The sequence below is a fragment of the Trichoplax adhaerens genome, genomic scaffold (genome assembly GCF_000150275.1).
Source record: "Trichoplax adhaerens TRIADscaffold_4 genomic scaffold, whole genome shotgun sequence".
Lineage (NCBI taxonomy): Eukaryota > Metazoa > Placozoa > Uniplacotomia > Trichoplacea > Trichoplacidae > Trichoplax > Trichoplax adhaerens.
In genome coordinates this window covers 4372810-4389623 of record NW_002060946.1, presented here as the reverse complement: position 1 = coordinate 4389623, position 16814 = coordinate 4372810, and the positions used below count along the sequence as shown (strand labels likewise).

Sequence of the window (16814 nt, the reverse complement as noted above, 5' to 3'; positions counted from 1 at the left end):
TATGCTTGCTCTTCAAGGCCTTCTCTACTCGAGATTCAGTGAAAACTCAAGCCGAGAATTGCACATTTATTCCATTTTATTGGATTCTTTTTAGATATAGTGAAGTAGAACTGAGTCCAGCTTTTAAAACACCGTTATCCTATCGTAGTCAACAAGAAAAATCGAGACAAATCTTGACTGACAGGGACGCTATTGCTCGAGTCAATGGAATAAACTGCTTGTTAGACGTGTCATGACGCTGTGGCTGATAGACTGTATAGAGACAACACCATGTTATAAGGATCATGGGACTGCAAAAAGAAATTAAACGTAAGTTATTCCTAAAATTGAGTTATGATACACCTATCATGATCACTATAAATTTTTGAAAGATTGTGCTGCATATCCTATTGAAACATGGAATGAAACACTCGTCAACGTTGAAACTTTGGACGCGTAAACATCCTTACTATCGTGCTGTTGTACTGTACTGTCCATGTTGCAATCGATAGGATATTCAAGAGCTGAAATAGAAGCCAATGAATATTGGCAATGGTGCTAGGCAAACATTCTAGCGCTAAGGTATTAGTAATAGTGGTAAAACTCCCCTCCTATAAGAAAAGGTGTCAGGCCTTCTTTAAAGTGTAATGCTAGAGTTAATCAAATGGATCGAGAAATCCATTCTTACCTGTCTGCAATGGATCGTCCTCAGTGTACTGTATCTCCAACCATTCCTGAATCCTGATGCCAACGTGTAGCAAACTTGGGGTTGCTGAGAAGATTGCATCCAATTTAAAAATCAGTCAATTTTACTGAGAAGATTGGGTGAAATTAACTGTGATGGTATACTCATAGTTAGCGCTATTTCTGTTGAAATACATATTGATTCATTTGTCCTACAGTATAATGACTATTACAATCCTATCGGATATTGGCATTGAAAAAGGGAGTTTGTTTCCAAAGGACCATAGCCATGATGAAAATTAACCGAGGGTTCTGTAGTCACGGTGTAGTGGTATACATGTACAGCTAGTAAATACATACTAGTATGGAATGTAGTCGATGTAAACGCTTATTTCACGAATATGTGAATGTAATGATGATTGACACGTTGAATCTAAAGTATAGTATGTCTCTGTCAATTTTATAACACCTTTTGCTGGATCTCGTCAATACAGTAACATGGAATGAAATGTAATGATGGAATTAAACGACTAGGCGTAACTTCAGAGTGTGATATGCCTTACTTTGAACATAATAGCGCAAACGATAAAAAATACATTTGAGGCTCTCTTTACCTTATCGATTTTATACTAGCTTAAGTTTTCTGTTTAAATATGTTGAAATAGATTTAGAAAGTCGCCTTGCAAAGATCCAAGAATTAAATAAAGATTTAAATCAAGAAGCTGAGATATGCAATGCACTTGGTGAACTATATTTCAGAAATGGTAAGATGATAAACGATAGATAAGCCTACGCTATCGATAATAATTATAGTTAATATTTATATCTAATTTAATGCTAGCCTTGGCAAGTTTTTGTAATTTGAACTAATTCTTATGATACCCTCAATCTTGGCTATGCTATTTCTTTTGAATTGGTAAAGTGTAATAATGAAGTAGCATCATGCTGAACTTTTTTCAATCCATATCGGTCTACAATACTGAAAGTAAAATAAATGGTAGAACGTCGAGCTTACGTCAAAAGTTGATTAACTACTGCAATGTCATGTTAACCGCGAGATGTAGACATGAGCTATTCCTTATTCAGACTTAAAGCAATTCGTAATACTTATAAGACAATATCTTGCTGTATAATATATTGCTATGTTATTCCAGTCACTATAGCCTAAAAAATTAGCTACAAGCTGATAATCATTACGGATAACTAGGAACACTAGTTAATCTGATATAAGATCACTATATACCACCTGTACAACAACATGAGTTCAAAAAAGTTTTCTAGAATTTCACCTGTTGCACTATTCCGAACAATAACCGTTGCAATTTGAGAACATGTGATAAAGCGTTATACACAAAATTCTTTGTAGATGTCGCCAAAAAAATTGAATTTCTATATTAACTGGTGTCGTACCTACGTACTTAAAATCTATCCACTACAGGGGAATACCGCAAAGCTGTAAAAATTCATCGTGAAGAGCTGATATTATGTGAGGCCCTAAATGATAGACTTGGTGTGGCCATTGCAAATAGAAAAATCGGCGAAAATTTATGTGAATTACGACAGTTCGATCAAGCTTTAGATCATGTCAAAGAGCATCTTAAAATCGCTAGAGAAGTTGCAAGGCATGTATACTATTAAGTGGTTATAAGTTAATACAGCTATTGTAAGACGATAAAAAACATCAAGTGATCAATAGTACAATGTGCATAATGTTTTACTACTGGTATCCCTTTAGCCCGGTAGAAGAACAACGAGCACTAGCAACACTTGGAAGAACTCACTTCTTAGAAGCCGAGCATTATGCAGATGATCCCCCAAAACAAACAGAAAGCCTGTCAATGGCTCACCAAGCTTATATAGACAGCCTAAGTGTATGCGATTTGTTAGGTGATTGTGTTGTCGAACACGAATTGCAACAGATGAGAGCTAGATTATATTTAAATTTGGGATTAATATTCGAAATTAAGCAAGAATTAAGCAAAGCGTCAAAGTATACTCACAAATCTTTAACAATTGCCAGGTATGCACAGTACCTTGGTCTGTTTATAATCTTCAAATAGACACATATGTTAGGTTACTTACATTATCAATGTCGTCACCTGTACGCCTTTTTAAATGAATTGATACAATTTATTTCTTTAGAGATTTTAAACTAAAAGATACTGAATATCGTGCTCTTTATACGCTTGGCGGTATCTATATGAAATCTGATGATTATTCGAATGCCAAGGAAATGTTTTCTTTGGCTGTTGCTTCTGATCAAGTTAAAGATAATAGCGTCGTTGAGAGTGATATTCTAGAGAATTTAGGCCAGGTATCTTGTGCTTATGTACAAAGATAATTACCAATCTGTCAACTTACATTTTAAAATAGCTTCCTAATACAATTGTTTACTTCACGGCTAGGTTAATATAAAATTAAGCAATTTTAAGGAGGCTAAGCGTGTATTTAAAAAGGCGTACAAACTTCGTTATGAAAGTACTGAGGATACTAAAACTAGCCTTAGAGCAAATTTCAAATTAGGTAAAAATTTTATAAACTTGTAATATATCATATCTTGTCCTTTAATTAATAGCGAGAAATAATTATAGCCGTTTTTTATCATTATCTTAGCAACTAAAGGCTTAGAATTACAGCGAAAACTGGCTGACCTTGAATCACTAGATCAAAATGGACAACTGAAGCTGATGGAGAATCTAGGAGATTTCTATTCTAAAATTGAAGTCATGGAAAAAGCAATTTATTATTATAAGCAGCAAGTAAGGTTGTTGGCGTGATACAAAATATTAGCAAATGATGCCTAGTGAATCAATGTGATGCTGCTTGACCTTACAAATAAGCAAATACTTTATTTCTCACATCATTATTGTCTCGTTTGTTTGCAGTTAGACATTGCTCTTTCACTCAGCATAGAAGGGGAATCTTTGGCTGATATATACGTATCACTTGCTTTATCATATGCCGATGCCAAGCAATATAAAGATGCTATCGAATTTTACGAGCGTGAATTAAAAATAGGTTGTCGAAAACCACAAGAGGTACAATCATCTTTGTAAAATTATGGACAGTAACTATTCCTGACGCCGATTATAATTATAATTATTTATCAACATCAATGCTCCATAATATGGTGTAGTGTCATTTTAAAACTAAGAAAATATTATACTATAGGAATGCAAAACCTGGCTTAACATAGCACAGTTACTCGAAGATAGTTCTCACGATTTTCAAAAAATTAATGAATGTTATGAAAATGCCTTACGGCTTGCTAAAGCTAGTAACAACCCGCCATTAATTGTAAGTAATAATATGATAATTATTAAGGGACGTCGTGCATTATTCATTAATTATATGCATTTTTGTTAATTTTATTGCTCGAAAGATTAAAGTTCTCAAAGCTTTAGCTGACTTCCAAAAGAAGTTCTCAAGAATTGATTTACAAGAAAGATCGTTTGAGGAAATAAACCGAATTAAGAAAGAATATGACATAGAAAGTGATAGCTCTGACTTGGATGATGACGATATTACTGATGATCCCGTATTAATAGACAGCGATGATAGTATCAGTGATAGTGGTAGGCTAATTTAAATATCTTTGCCGTCAAATTTTTTCCGATTTTAAAAATTATTTATAATATTTGTTTAATATCTATGTAGAGATCTCTGATTGTTTAGAAGAGTACGATAAGCTTCTACCTGATTCGACAACTACGCGAAAGCGGCGAAGACTAAAGGTAAGCTCATACTTTCATCTTTGTCGAAACTTAATTAAGAGTCACTTAAAATTAATATTTTTAATTATTCATTGAAACAGCGTTACAAAGAAAAAGTAAACGATAAAGGTGAAACACCCTTGCATATCGCTGCAATTAAGGGCGATCTAAAAGTTATTAAAGCCTTGGTAGAGCAGGTACAGTAGTGCACATGAACATATCTTGACAGTATTTATGACACTTATGATCTCATTTATCATGAATGTTGCTTAGGGTGCAAAGATAAATGCTCGAGATAATTGTGGATGGACTCCACTTCATGAAGCTTGTAACTTTGGATATAAAGGTGAAATTTTCGATTTTAAGATATGAAATTCGACGTCATGCACTCATATGTAATAGTGTACGAATCTTCCTACAGACATCGCTGAATATTTGGTAAATCACGGTGCAGACGTAAACAGTTCCGTGATTGATTCACAGTGGGGTATGGTAACACCACTACTCGATGCAATACAGAATTATCACTTAGATACAGTAAAAATGTTACTAGAAAAAGGCGCTTCCCTATCTTTATCAGCCGATAAGGTATTTTTTCTCTTTTCTGCTATTGTCATCTCAGAAACGCACTATTTCAGTTAACAAATGGTATATTCTGTTATGGCTAATATCAGATTGTTGCAGTATAGTACTTTTTTAATCACCAATTATATTATCATTACCCGTTTTTAGGGTCGTCTCTTGCTTAAACGATTGCAAAGCGAGTTAGAATCACAAAGTGACCATGATGGTAGTGAAGGAAATACAGACGATGACGTAATCAAAGAAATGATTGCATTAGTAAGAAATGCTACAGGCCTGTCACTGAACAGCACAGTAGATTCAGAAAAAAGCGGAAATACAAACGACCGTAATGGAGTAAGAGTCACAAGTTCGGATACCGACGACAATGATGTATCTTCAGCGTTGGTGGCGCCAAAGCGCACAAAAGGAAAATCACGATTATCTGGTAATATTTTTAGTAATATCGGGAGAAATCGGCTGAATTGCCAGAATTATGATACCGATAGCGAAGATGATCATAGACGCAAATTTTCAAAATCAAGCCATGTAGATAGTAGAAAACAAATGTATTCATCAGATGAATCTGTTAATGACAATTACATGCAACTTGAAACAGAAGGGGAGAGACAATTAAATGGAATCAAACGTTCGACGGCTTTAATTTCCGAAATAGACTATCATGTGGACTGGCTTATCGATGATATTAAGGAAACTACAACTAAGCGGAAAAAGAAGACCCAGTCAACAGTAATAGGTGACTCTAGAAAAGGTGTATATACCAATACTAGATTTTTTATATCGTGTATTCTTTAATGAACCAGGATTTGTTCTTGGTATGAGTGCTCTACCTATTTATTAACTATGAATTATTAAATATTGCAGAAAGAAAAGGTAGTCGGGAAGGCGGAACTAAAAGGAAGAGTGGGAGGACTACTAATTATAATGCCACTCAATATACGATGGCTGATCAATTTTCAACAAATTTTCAAGATTCCAGTGCAGATAACGATGAAGATGATGGTAGAGCTTTCATCGACAATTTTGAAAAACCTCCTGCTACTCTTAATACAGGAACGTCGGTCATGCGCATCAGAGTTAAAATTCAAGATAAAACATTTTTAATTCCTTGTGGTACAGAAAATGATAGAAGGACTGTGTCTTGGCTTTTGGAGCAAACTTCAAACCGTTACTTTAATTGTACTGGAATGAGACCCTTAGTTATGATCCTTAGTAATAAGCAAGGAGCTTTACTTTCAGCGGAAGATTGTTTATTCGATGTTTTATCGAATAACGAAGAAACGATAGCTAATGTTGAATCTTGGGATTTACCTCCTCTTAAGGATCGTTACGTATCGTGCTGTCAAAATTTAGATATAGGTATTAATTTACAATGTTTAATAAATGTATTAAAATTAATATTTAGTACCCGTAGTCATGAACCCTGTGTTCTGAAACATTGACCTTGACAAGTGCTATTTTATTTAATATACGCTTTAAAACCTTTAAAGTTGATAATTATACAATTGATTTATTGTCTCCTAGAGCCACATTCTCAAGTGATAATGGCACTAGATACAGAGATGCGATCCCAAAGCCTTGACTTGAAGAATACGTTATTAAATGATAATGATTTGTTGCCGATATCTCAATCATTGCAAGGCTTTACGCTAATAACAACACTAGTATTATCCGGTAATTGCATTGGTGATAAGGGATTTAAGCTCCTTGCACCTATTTTTAAGACTGCTCACAACTTGGTAACGGTTGATTTAGCAAGTAACGGTATTACTGATGATGGATTAAATTACTTCGTCGACTATGCATTTTCTGGCACTACAACAGATACATACAATGTAAGTTATGAGTACCATTTCGTTAGCTTTATAGGTTATTTTCTCATATAAACTTCATAATTTTTATCAGACCTCTTTAGGAAAGTTGCAAGAATTAAACTTGAGCTTTAATCCTTTGGGAGATGGCAGTTCTACCGCATTAGCAAGCTTGCTTAATAACTGCAAGAGAATGGTTAAACTTTATATAGAATCTTGTTTGCTCACCCCAGCTGTCATGAACCACCGCGAAGGGCTTAAACATGGTCTGAAACGTGAGTTTTTATTAAGCTTTAGCGTAAATTAGTTCAATATTGAGATTGTGATATTGGTAGATTTTGTAATTTTCATATGTAGATGCCAATGGATTGCAAAGCTTGTCACTTTCTGGTAATCATCTTGGATCAGTTGGAATGCAGCACCTTTTAGATTGCCTTCCGTGCACTTCTCTGGTTTGGTTAGGTCTTAATTCTATTGACGTGGAACTTCGCGATGGCGGAGTTATGACGTCGCTAAAAGATTATTTGCTTAAGGTACCACCATTTTTAGTTTTTGCTATAGCATGTTATTTTGATTTTGAATGGTTGACGATTTCCAAAAATTATCATATTGCAGAGTGAATGTGCATTGACAACTTTGGAATTGGCTGGTAACTACGCATATCTCGATGTTATGGACGATCTGGCCGCTGCAGTGTACCGTTTAAAGGCGATTAATCTTGGTTGTTGCAATATCTCTGACCCGTTTATGTATAGCTTAGCAAGGTAAAGCCGTACGACGATTTTTTAAAATGATGCAATATTTTATCAATGTAACTTTTCTAATGGCGTAATCGTACATAGGTACATACCTTCAGCAGGAATAAATCAATTAATACTCCAAGGAAACTCTGGAATTACCATTGATGGATTAGATGCAATGGTAAAGTCATTATGTGCAGAACAGAAGCAATTAGAATTGCTGGATCTCTCAGCTTGTGGTGTTACATCGCCGATGCGCAGTGACATTTTGGATCTGTTATTGATGCCTTGTTTACGAAGACATGACATTAAATATCCGGAATGTGTTACAAAGGATCTTCGCTTAAGTTTTAATCGAATTAATACTAGGGATAAGCAGGAACTGCATGACAGATGGATTAAAGGATGGGGAGCTGAAAGGGCCAAAGAGTTTTGTAACGAAAATTACTGTATATTATATGTGTAAAAAATTCGAATGGATGCTACTTTACGTGTACCATGCAATTCGTTGAAGTTATATTTTCCAAATCCAATATACGTAGACGGAAATGATGATTGTACTTGAGTTGAGTTAGTTGCTAAACAATATATAATTAATAGAATTACAGTTCTATTTATTTGTATAATAATCACCTTAAAAAATCTGTACAGTCTTCTAAATAGTTCTTATTGTTGTAGAAATTACTGTAAATATTATTTTTTAAAAAGCGTTTAAAATTGGGATAATTGTTTATGTGAGAATTAACTAAAACGGACTAATAAAGAAAAGAATATTTTCTTGGTCCGTCCGCGGAACATCACGTCAAAGTAAATTAATGAAATGTGTCTAAAGATAAATTGTATAGCACCTTACAAAAGGTGCTTATTTATTGGAAATTCACGCACATAAGTGATACGTTATAAATTAAGATAGGGCCAACGATTACCCAGCATTTAGTTGTTATGCTTCATAAAAATGTCATCTAATCTAGTGTCGAGGCCAGTTTATGCTACGTATGACGATGTCCCTGATCATTAGATCCTAATAAATTAAGTGGGAGTGTTTCTCTTATTAAGATTTAACATTTAATTGAAACGTGAAATCATAATTGAGTACGGCATTATTGACAGTATTTCGGGAGATGGTAATATGTTCAATTCTTTTTATTGATAGTACAGAAAATTGTCAGTCTGCCACTGAGATTGGTTATTTACTAATACAACATAAGATTAAATTCGTAACATGTTGTTTTTATATCGCTTAATAATTTAAACGATAGTATATACGAAATTAGTCATTTATGTATTGTAAAGACAGTCAATGGGATATTCAAAAAAATTGTACTATCAAGAATTTCCTCTAAAGAAAATAAATCAATGTAATTGCATAGGTGATACGACATTGTAGTTAGAAGATGAAATATTCTTAGTAGTAAAAGTTGGTTCCACATAAATAATGCTGATATCAATCAATATTGCTTTATGTAACATGTTTTCTATTGAAGAGTTGCCATAAAGGAAAATAAGTTAATGTAATTATACAATAATATATGTAGTTGACAAAACATTTAATGCTACAAACTTGTTACTCTTAAATAGTACTGTTTATCACTAACTTTGTAAGTGACTTCTGGAAAATAATATTAAAATCAACTTGTGAACATTTAACAATACTGTAAACTTACGGTTTAACAGCTGCTGACAATTGATGCGATAATTTAATTATATTTGTCTACTGGGGATACTTACATTCTTATTATTAATATAGATTCATTTATAGTATATTATTGTTACTGTGTAGCTTTTGCTTACAGTAATGACCGTGAGATAGTTATCACTATCTAATTTATGTAAATATTTACTAATAGTCACTATCTAAGACGTTTTACACGGATTTATATTAGTTGGTTTTTTGAATAAAATGTGGATTTATCCAGTAGCTTACAGTATTCCTATTATAATAAGAAGCACTCGTACGCGTGTAGTTAGCGGGATTTTCTAGAGTAGACTCGTAGTGTTAACTCTACGGTTGCATTGAATTGTACTCGAGAAAATTTTAAGAAAATTAGGCATAGATATCTTACTTACAACATTTCTATGGAATTATTGTCCTCGGCAGTAAGTTAATAACAGTGATAGAATTATCAGAAAGCACAGTTGTTTGTATGCCTTTGTACTTAAATCCATCGTTTACGTAAATACACACGGGGCTATCATGATGATAAGCTTTAGCAAAAGAAGGATTGTATAAATACATGCCCATATGAAAAAAGGAGAGTGATTGTGGAGATTTGTTGGCTGTTAATAATAAGTCGATGTTTTGCTCGTATTTCATAACAAGACTGGAAATTTTCTGTTGATGAGCTAATAAAATTAACGGCCAACTTGTATTTCGACCAGCTAAGACCCGATGTAACTCTTGTTTTTGATCTCTATTCCTAACGTAGTGGTTGTATAAAATGAGCCAATTTTAAGAAATAATGAAATACACCAAATAATTCATATGTACTGTATCTATTAGAGCATTACCATGTACTACCACTGTACTACCAACAATTATAGTCGGTTTATTAGCACAGTGAGGGAAAGATGCAATTATGACAGTATAACAGTTTTAGCTAGATCTTACAAGTATTCAACGAGTCTTACTAGGCTATCTCTGGTTAAATCCTTACTTGGTATAGAATTTCTCAGGTAAATCCAGGCCAGCTAGATAAAATTGATTTAGTTTGTTGGCATGATACTTAATCTGTATTCGTTGATTATTCAAAGTAGTAATACCAATAGATTTAAGCGCGTTAATCCAGCTATCTACATCGGAAGATTTACTTTTTTGTAGACCTAATGAAATATGAAATATTAGACAATCGTCATTGTTTATTTATACGCGTACAATGTAACTATAGATATTGATATAGTTAAGGTCTCGTAATTCTTACACAGATTCATTATTGTACTAACCGTACACTGTTAATGCAGAGACCGTAAATTCTAGTAAGGATCTAAGCTAAATATAATCTATGGTTGTGCTGCATTATATTGCCACACATTACCTGTCGAATAGTAAATCCCCTGTCGAGCTCGTAAATGTTTTAAAGGTTGCAACAATGGAATCAATTGATTAACATCATGATTGAAGAGTTCACCATTTAAGAAAATGAAATCTGGATGAACAGAATTGGTGGTTTCAACGATACTTTGTAAGTAGGATTGATCAATGTTGGGGCCGAGGTGGATATTACAGAGATGAGCGATAACCATACCTTGCTGACCACGGCGAAAACGACGTAATGATACATTTACTGTTTGGATATAAGGCGATCGCGAGAGAGTAAAAACGATAACGCAAGTGATACAAAGAAAGACCGTAATTGTAGTTAATACTCGCCATTTGGAATTATTGGATAATCGTAATTCTTGTGAATGATGCCAAAGATTGAAATAATTGATGAGATCGATAAAAATAACAAGACATAGTAGGCAAAAAAACGAGCCCAAACAAAGTGAAATGATGAAACACATTGAACGATTATAGTAATTCTTATCATTTGTCATTAGCCATGTACCAATAATAAAGGCTACTTGTACAAGGCTGAAATAAAGGATTAATAGATAGCGTAAAATCGTAGGTAAATAATATTTACAAAATTGACCTGACCATTTATTAACATTGACTCGTACCCATATAAACCGTATTGCAATCAAGAGTAAAACTTGAACGATCATTAAAAATTGAGCTCGAAATGCTCGATATTTCTTGGTTTCAGCTTTTAGTGAAGCAATTAAACTTTCGGCTAAAGCTATACAAATAAACAAGGTGATAGCACCGATAGCTTGTGGTATACTACTGTAGATAGTGCGAACATTGAATGAAAGAACGGCCATGATGTTGAATGCAAGCTTGAAGCAATGAATTAGGTTCCACGATATCAGCCTTGTTTAGCTAACACTATTACCATCGAGTCATCAAAGTGTTTCCAATAGTAGCATCCAATATGTGCAATAATGATAGAAGCAGTAAAGAGACCAAGGTGTTTAGGCTTGAACAAGAAGCGCCCAAGCTCTTCCTTCTTGACTTTATGTGTGTGAAATAAGGAAGACAGTAGAAGCAGTAAACAGACAAAATTCAGCCTTCAAGAAGAAGCGTCCAAGGTCTTCCTTCTTGACTTGATTAAGGCAGATGATGAAGTGGAAAAAATAAATAAATTAGTTATTCTATTCTCTGACACCTTCGGTGCAGGATGAGGTAGCATCCAACGTGTGAGAAGCACTCAAGCTCTTCCTTCTTGACTTGATTAAGGAAGATGATGAAGTGGAATAAATAAATAAATTAGCTATTCTATCGTCTGATACCTTCGGTGCAGGATGAGGTAGGTAGCATCCAAAGTGTATGAAATAAGGAGAACGATAGAAGCAGTAAAGAGATCAAGTTTAGCCTTGAACGAGAAGCATCCCAGCTCTTCCTTCTTGATTATGCAAGCTTTTCCTTCTTGAGTTGATAGTGCAAGCTCTTCCTTCCTTCTTGAGTTGATTGTGCAAGCTCTTCCTTCTTGAGTTGATTGTGCAAGCTCTTCCTTCTTGAGTTGATTGTGCAAGCTCTTGCTTCTTGAGTTGATTGTGCAAGCTTTTCCTTCTTGACTTGACTGTGCAAGCTTTTCCTTCTTGACTTGACTGTACAAGCCTTTCCTTCTTGACTTGATTATGCAAGCTTTTCCTTCTTGAGTTGATTATGCAAGCTGTTCCTTCTTGAGTTAATTGTGCAAGCTGTTCCTTCTTGAGTTGATTATGCAAGCTGTTCCTTCTTGACTTGATTATGCAAGCTCTTCCTTCTTGATTGGATTATGCAAGCTGTTCCTTCTTGAGTTAATTGTGCAAGCTCTTCCTTCTTGAGTTGATTATTCAAGCTGTTCCTTCTTGACTTGATTATGCAAGCTCTTCCTTCTTGATTGGATTGTGCAGCCCTTCTTTCTTGACTGGATTGTGCAAGCTCTTCCTTCTTGACTTGATTAATTATTAATTAATATGGGAGATGGGAGATGATGAAGTGGATTAAATAAACAAATTAGCTATGCTATCGTCTAATGTCTTCGGTGCAGGATGAAGTGGACATTCTGCTGGTCGATTTTATGATAGCAAAGCGCCATAACGATAGTCTAGCCAAAGCTGGCGTTTGCAACCATAGGAACCGTCCAACCTCATATTGAATGTCCCCGTCCGCGATACTAAAGTAGTAAAATGGAATCCACCTGGAGATGCTAATGAAGTCAGTCTATGTCTAATAAACGAGGGTGGTGTCCACGATGCTCTATGACGATAGTATGCGAAACGAGTGATTTTCGCATAGTAGTGACGATAGGCTGTAGGACTATTTCAGTCTATTAACACCATTTACTATGGTACAAATGCCATGTTTACTACACGCTATAGTATCGCTGGATCGAAGTCATATTCAAGATAAGTGTTGGAAATAGTCCATCAGCGTATAAGGTATACACTGCAAGAAGAGAGACAAGGCTGGCCATTCGAGTAATCATACTCTATTTTCTTTCTGCATAGATGCAAATCGCTCATCGAAGCTGAGCAAGAAATCCAATCATCTATAGCGAACAAGAATAAATCAATCGAGATCACTAGCAATGGTTACTGCTATTGGCTTTGAAGGCAGTGCTAATAAATTAGGTATTGGCATAATCCGAGATGGGAAAGTATTATCCAATGTTCGCCATACTTATATAACACCACCAGGTCAAGGTAGGTCTTGCTAGTAACCTTGCAGCAGGTGGCGCCTAATGTGCAATGAGTAGATGCTGATATCATGTCTTACTAATAGAAATGTCAGATCGTTGTGTAACAAATAGATGCAGTACAATTAGTAATGGATCAAAATGGATGACTACTTTTCTACTCTATTCGATATTGAAAGGCGTTAATTTTGTTATCAAAAACGTTATTTACTGTACAGTAGAAGCAAATAGTTTTGCAATACATTAACAACCAAACCTCTGCAAATGGTTCGCAAAATTAAGCAGTGGTGAGCTTGATCAAAATGGATGATTACTTTTCTACTCTACTCGATATTGAAAGGCGTTAACTTTACTATCAAAAACGCTATTTACTGTACAATAGAAGCAATTAATTTTGCAATACACTACCTTCCAGACCTCTACAAATGATTGCAAAATTAAGCAGTTGTGAGCTTGGGTCCGATTACACAGTTCTGATACCTACTATAAAGTACTCGTACATGTTTACACCTTACCAATGGATAGAATTAATTAATAATTAATGGAGATTACTGTTTTTACGCTCAGATTTTACATATCGATTTAATAGATGACTACTCTTTGACTACATATTGGGAGTGAGTTAACACAGTTAGCAAATAGAGTTTAACAGCAATAACTGTAATATGCATGCTTACGTATGTCTTATTAATCGATAACCGTAATATGCATGCTTACGTATGTCTCACAGCTACCTTATAGACTTTAACAGCAATAACTGTAATATGCATGCTAACGTATGTCTTATTAATCGATCAAATGAATGATTGTATTCGAGCTACATCTTGCAAGAGATCAGTCTTTAATTGCTATAGAAAAATTTCCACACCATGATGTCCACCATCTATTCAATCTTGACGTAGTATGAGAGTGATACTTTCAGAAGGTTTAGTTGACGATCTTATCGTATTAAGTAATTAGTGATCAAGATTTCAGCGTTTACTAATTACGTGTATGTATGACCTACGTATACTTATAGTACGTACTATACAACAAATAGAGATACTTGTTTACAGTATGTAATTTATTTTTATTAATATTTCTATATCATCCTGTCACTTAGGATTTCAACCGAGGGATACTGCTAAGCATCATAGGGATCATATACTGAGCGTCTTACGAAAGTAATGGCATACTAATTTGGATTGCTTTAAAAATATCCTGTATTAATACTAACTTTATCATAGAAAATTGCCAAACATATATGTTAGATAAGAAATTGTAATAATCAAACTAGAATTTTTTAACAATTTTGCTTATCCAATTGGTAAATAAAAACTATCGTTGCCTATTCAAATAGAGCACTAGACAACGCTGATGTTACGCCAGATGAAATTGACTGCGTCTGTTATACAAAAGGTACTGCAATTATAGTCTTATATACAGAAGACAGAATTACAACAATGACAGCAACTTTATAATATTATTTACTCTATCTTTGTTGCTAATGAAATGATACTTTTCTAGGGCCTGGCATGGGTGCTCCTTTGGTTGCTGTAGCTATTGTTGCAAGAACGGTTGCGCAGCTATGGAACAAGCCAATAGTAGCTGTTAATCATTGCATAGCACGTATCTATCTCCATTCGAAAATTTTACAAACTCATGCTCAATTTTAGTGCAATTTATACTTATCCTTGAGAATGATCATGGTGACAGAGTGTAACGATAAGATTTACTCTTCTGTTACTACATGGAGTATTTGTCTTTAACAATATAACTCTCAGATATCGAAATGGGTCGTTTAGTAACTGGAGCAGATAATCCAACTGTATTATATGTTAGTGGTGGCAATACACAGGTATACTATTTAGATTATACATATCTATGCTTTTGTGTCAAAAAATGAAATACGAAAGAGCAACATCATCTTAAACGTTGTCCCCATTTTCAACTACTTACAGTAGATGGGATCCATACTATAGTACTTGCTAGAAAAAAAATACTAAATTTAGCATCAATGGTAAGAGAATTTTATCCCTTTTTATATTATTGATTTTTATAGGTTATAGCCTATTTAATGAATAGATATCGAATTTTCGGTGAAACCATCGATATTGCTGTTGGAAATTGCCTTGATCGATTTGCTCGTGTCCTAAAAGTAATCATAGTCTATGCTTTATTTTCACTTCCTGATAATCCACGAATTTATTAGACGAAACCATGTAAGCATCTCCTTCCTTTCTAATAGCTCTCCAACGACCCTAGTCCGGGTTATAATATTGAACAAATGGCAAAAAGGTTGAAATTGATTTTCTGTATACATACAGTAATTAGCATGTCAATTATCATAACTACTTATGTGCTCTCATGTGTGGACTAGAGGTAAAAAATTTATCGAACTGCCTTATACAGTCAAAGGTATGGATGTTTCCTTTTCCGGGATATTATCATATATCGAGGTATATTAACATAATTTTGAATATTTGATAGTGCAGAAAGTGGCTACAATGTATGCTACCAGAATTTTATTATTACTGCAGGATATAGCTCAAAAGAAGTTAGACGGTGGTGAATGTACACCCGAAGATTTATGTTTTTCACTTCAAGAAACTTTATTTGCAATGCTCGTGGAAATTACTGGTATGCTTATGATTACTATGACAGTATTTGCTTTGAAAATCTATTCATATATAACTTCATTGATTCGTATTACCGCAAAGTATAAGGTAATGAATACATGCTCACTAAATTTATCGTCATGTAAAAATTTTAGAGCGCGCTATGGCTCATTGCGGTTCTAATGAAGTATTAATTGTTGGCGGTGTAGGATGTAAGCATACAGTGGAATAATCTTTCTCGCAAGATACTATCTTAAATTGACCTTTAGAATACGTTATCGTTATTTTTACTCTATCTTGTTAGGCAACGAACGACTTCAGCAAATGATGCGTGAAATGGTTGAAGAGAGAGGGGCTACTTTATGCGCCACGGATGAAAGGTTGATTAATTAATTAATTATACTCGTATTGTAAAGGTATTCATAACAAAGAATAGAACCACGTATCTTTCGTTATAGCTGGAGACAGCCTACACTTATACATACATTTTATTTATAATAATTATTATTAAGGTACTGTATCGATAATGGAGCCATGATTGCACAGGCTGGTTGGGAAATGTTTTCATCCGGTCAAGTAACACCTTTTAACGAGACGTGGTGTACTCAACGGTTAGATTACAGAAGTACTTCAATTTTTATTCATTACAACTAGTCTAAGCTATCGTAATTATACTGTGTTTTCCCTTAAACTTAGATATCGAACTGACGAAGTACTAGTAACCTGGAGAGATGGCTAACATTGAACAATAGTTATGAAAGCAATCTTTTATTAAAAATTCAGATTAGCCACTTGAATATAATATACAAAATTCTTTTCATTTCAAACCAGTCTCGTATTGATCAATCCAATAGCACTGATACTATTGGTATTATATATTAGAAATTTGTCAACACATAATAACAAATAACGATGCAAGCCAAATTAAATTAAACTCCTGCAATCAATTACAAACTGTATCGATGTTTCGTATTATAGTGTTGCA

The 16814-nt window shown here is 34.3% G+C and overlaps 4 protein-coding genes across 4 annotated transcripts; 3 read left to right on the top strand and 1 right to left on the bottom strand.

Moving 5' to 3' along the window:
• Positions 1 to 284: 284 nt before the first annotated feature.
• On the top strand, positions 285 to 2301 carry TRIADDRAFT_55680 (uncharacterized protein; the record flags this gene model as incomplete). Its single annotated transcript, XM_002112006.1, has 3 exons — positions 285 to 309; positions 1329 to 1427; positions 2102 to 2301. The coding sequence occupies 3 exons, from the start codon at positions 285 to 287 to the stop codon at positions 2299 to 2301; spliced, it is 324 nt and encodes a 107-aa protein (XP_002112042.1).
• A 71-nt stretch (positions 2302 to 2372) lies between these two features.
• Positions 2373 to 7975, top strand: TRIADDRAFT_55679 (uncharacterized protein; the record flags this gene model as incomplete). The annotated part of the gene is made up of 18 exons (XM_002112005.1): positions 2373 to 2683; positions 2806 to 2977; positions 3069 to 3186; positions 3277 to 3422; positions 3549 to 3701; positions 3835 to 3960; positions 4046 to 4238; positions 4321 to 4397; positions 4478 to 4573; positions 4650 to 4722; positions 4798 to 4964; positions 5109 to 5709; positions 5823 to 6317; positions 6483 to 6793; positions 6864 to 7044; positions 7127 to 7302; positions 7385 to 7533; positions 7612 to 7975. 18 exons carry the CDS (start codon positions 2373 to 2375, stop codon positions 7973 to 7975), a joined length of 3909 nt encoding a protein of 1302 aa, XP_002112041.1.
• A 2184-nt stretch (positions 7976 to 10159) lies between these two features.
• Positions 10160 to 11373, bottom strand: TRIADDRAFT_55678 (uncharacterized protein; the record flags this gene model as incomplete). The annotated part of the gene is made up of 2 exons (XM_002111509.1): positions 10160 to 10329; positions 10542 to 11373. 2 exons carry the CDS (start codon positions 11371 to 11373, stop codon positions 10160 to 10162), a joined length of 1002 nt encoding a protein of 333 aa, XP_002111545.1.
• A 1751-nt stretch (positions 11374 to 13124) lies between these two features.
• TRIADDRAFT_23779 (uncharacterized protein) lies at positions 13125 to 16568 on the top strand (the record flags this gene model as incomplete). Its single annotated transcript, XM_002112004.1, has 13 exons — positions 13125 to 13239; positions 14335 to 14395; positions 14572 to 14630; positions 14739 to 14840; positions 14996 to 15069; positions 15274 to 15369; positions 15460 to 15509; positions 15592 to 15670; positions 15752 to 15851; positions 15985 to 16041; positions 16134 to 16209; positions 16342 to 16440; positions 16526 to 16568. The coding sequence occupies 13 exons, from the start codon at positions 13125 to 13127 to the stop codon at positions 16566 to 16568; spliced, it is 1011 nt and encodes a 336-aa protein (XP_002112040.1).
• Between the last annotated feature and the right edge of the window lie 246 nt (positions 16569 to 16814).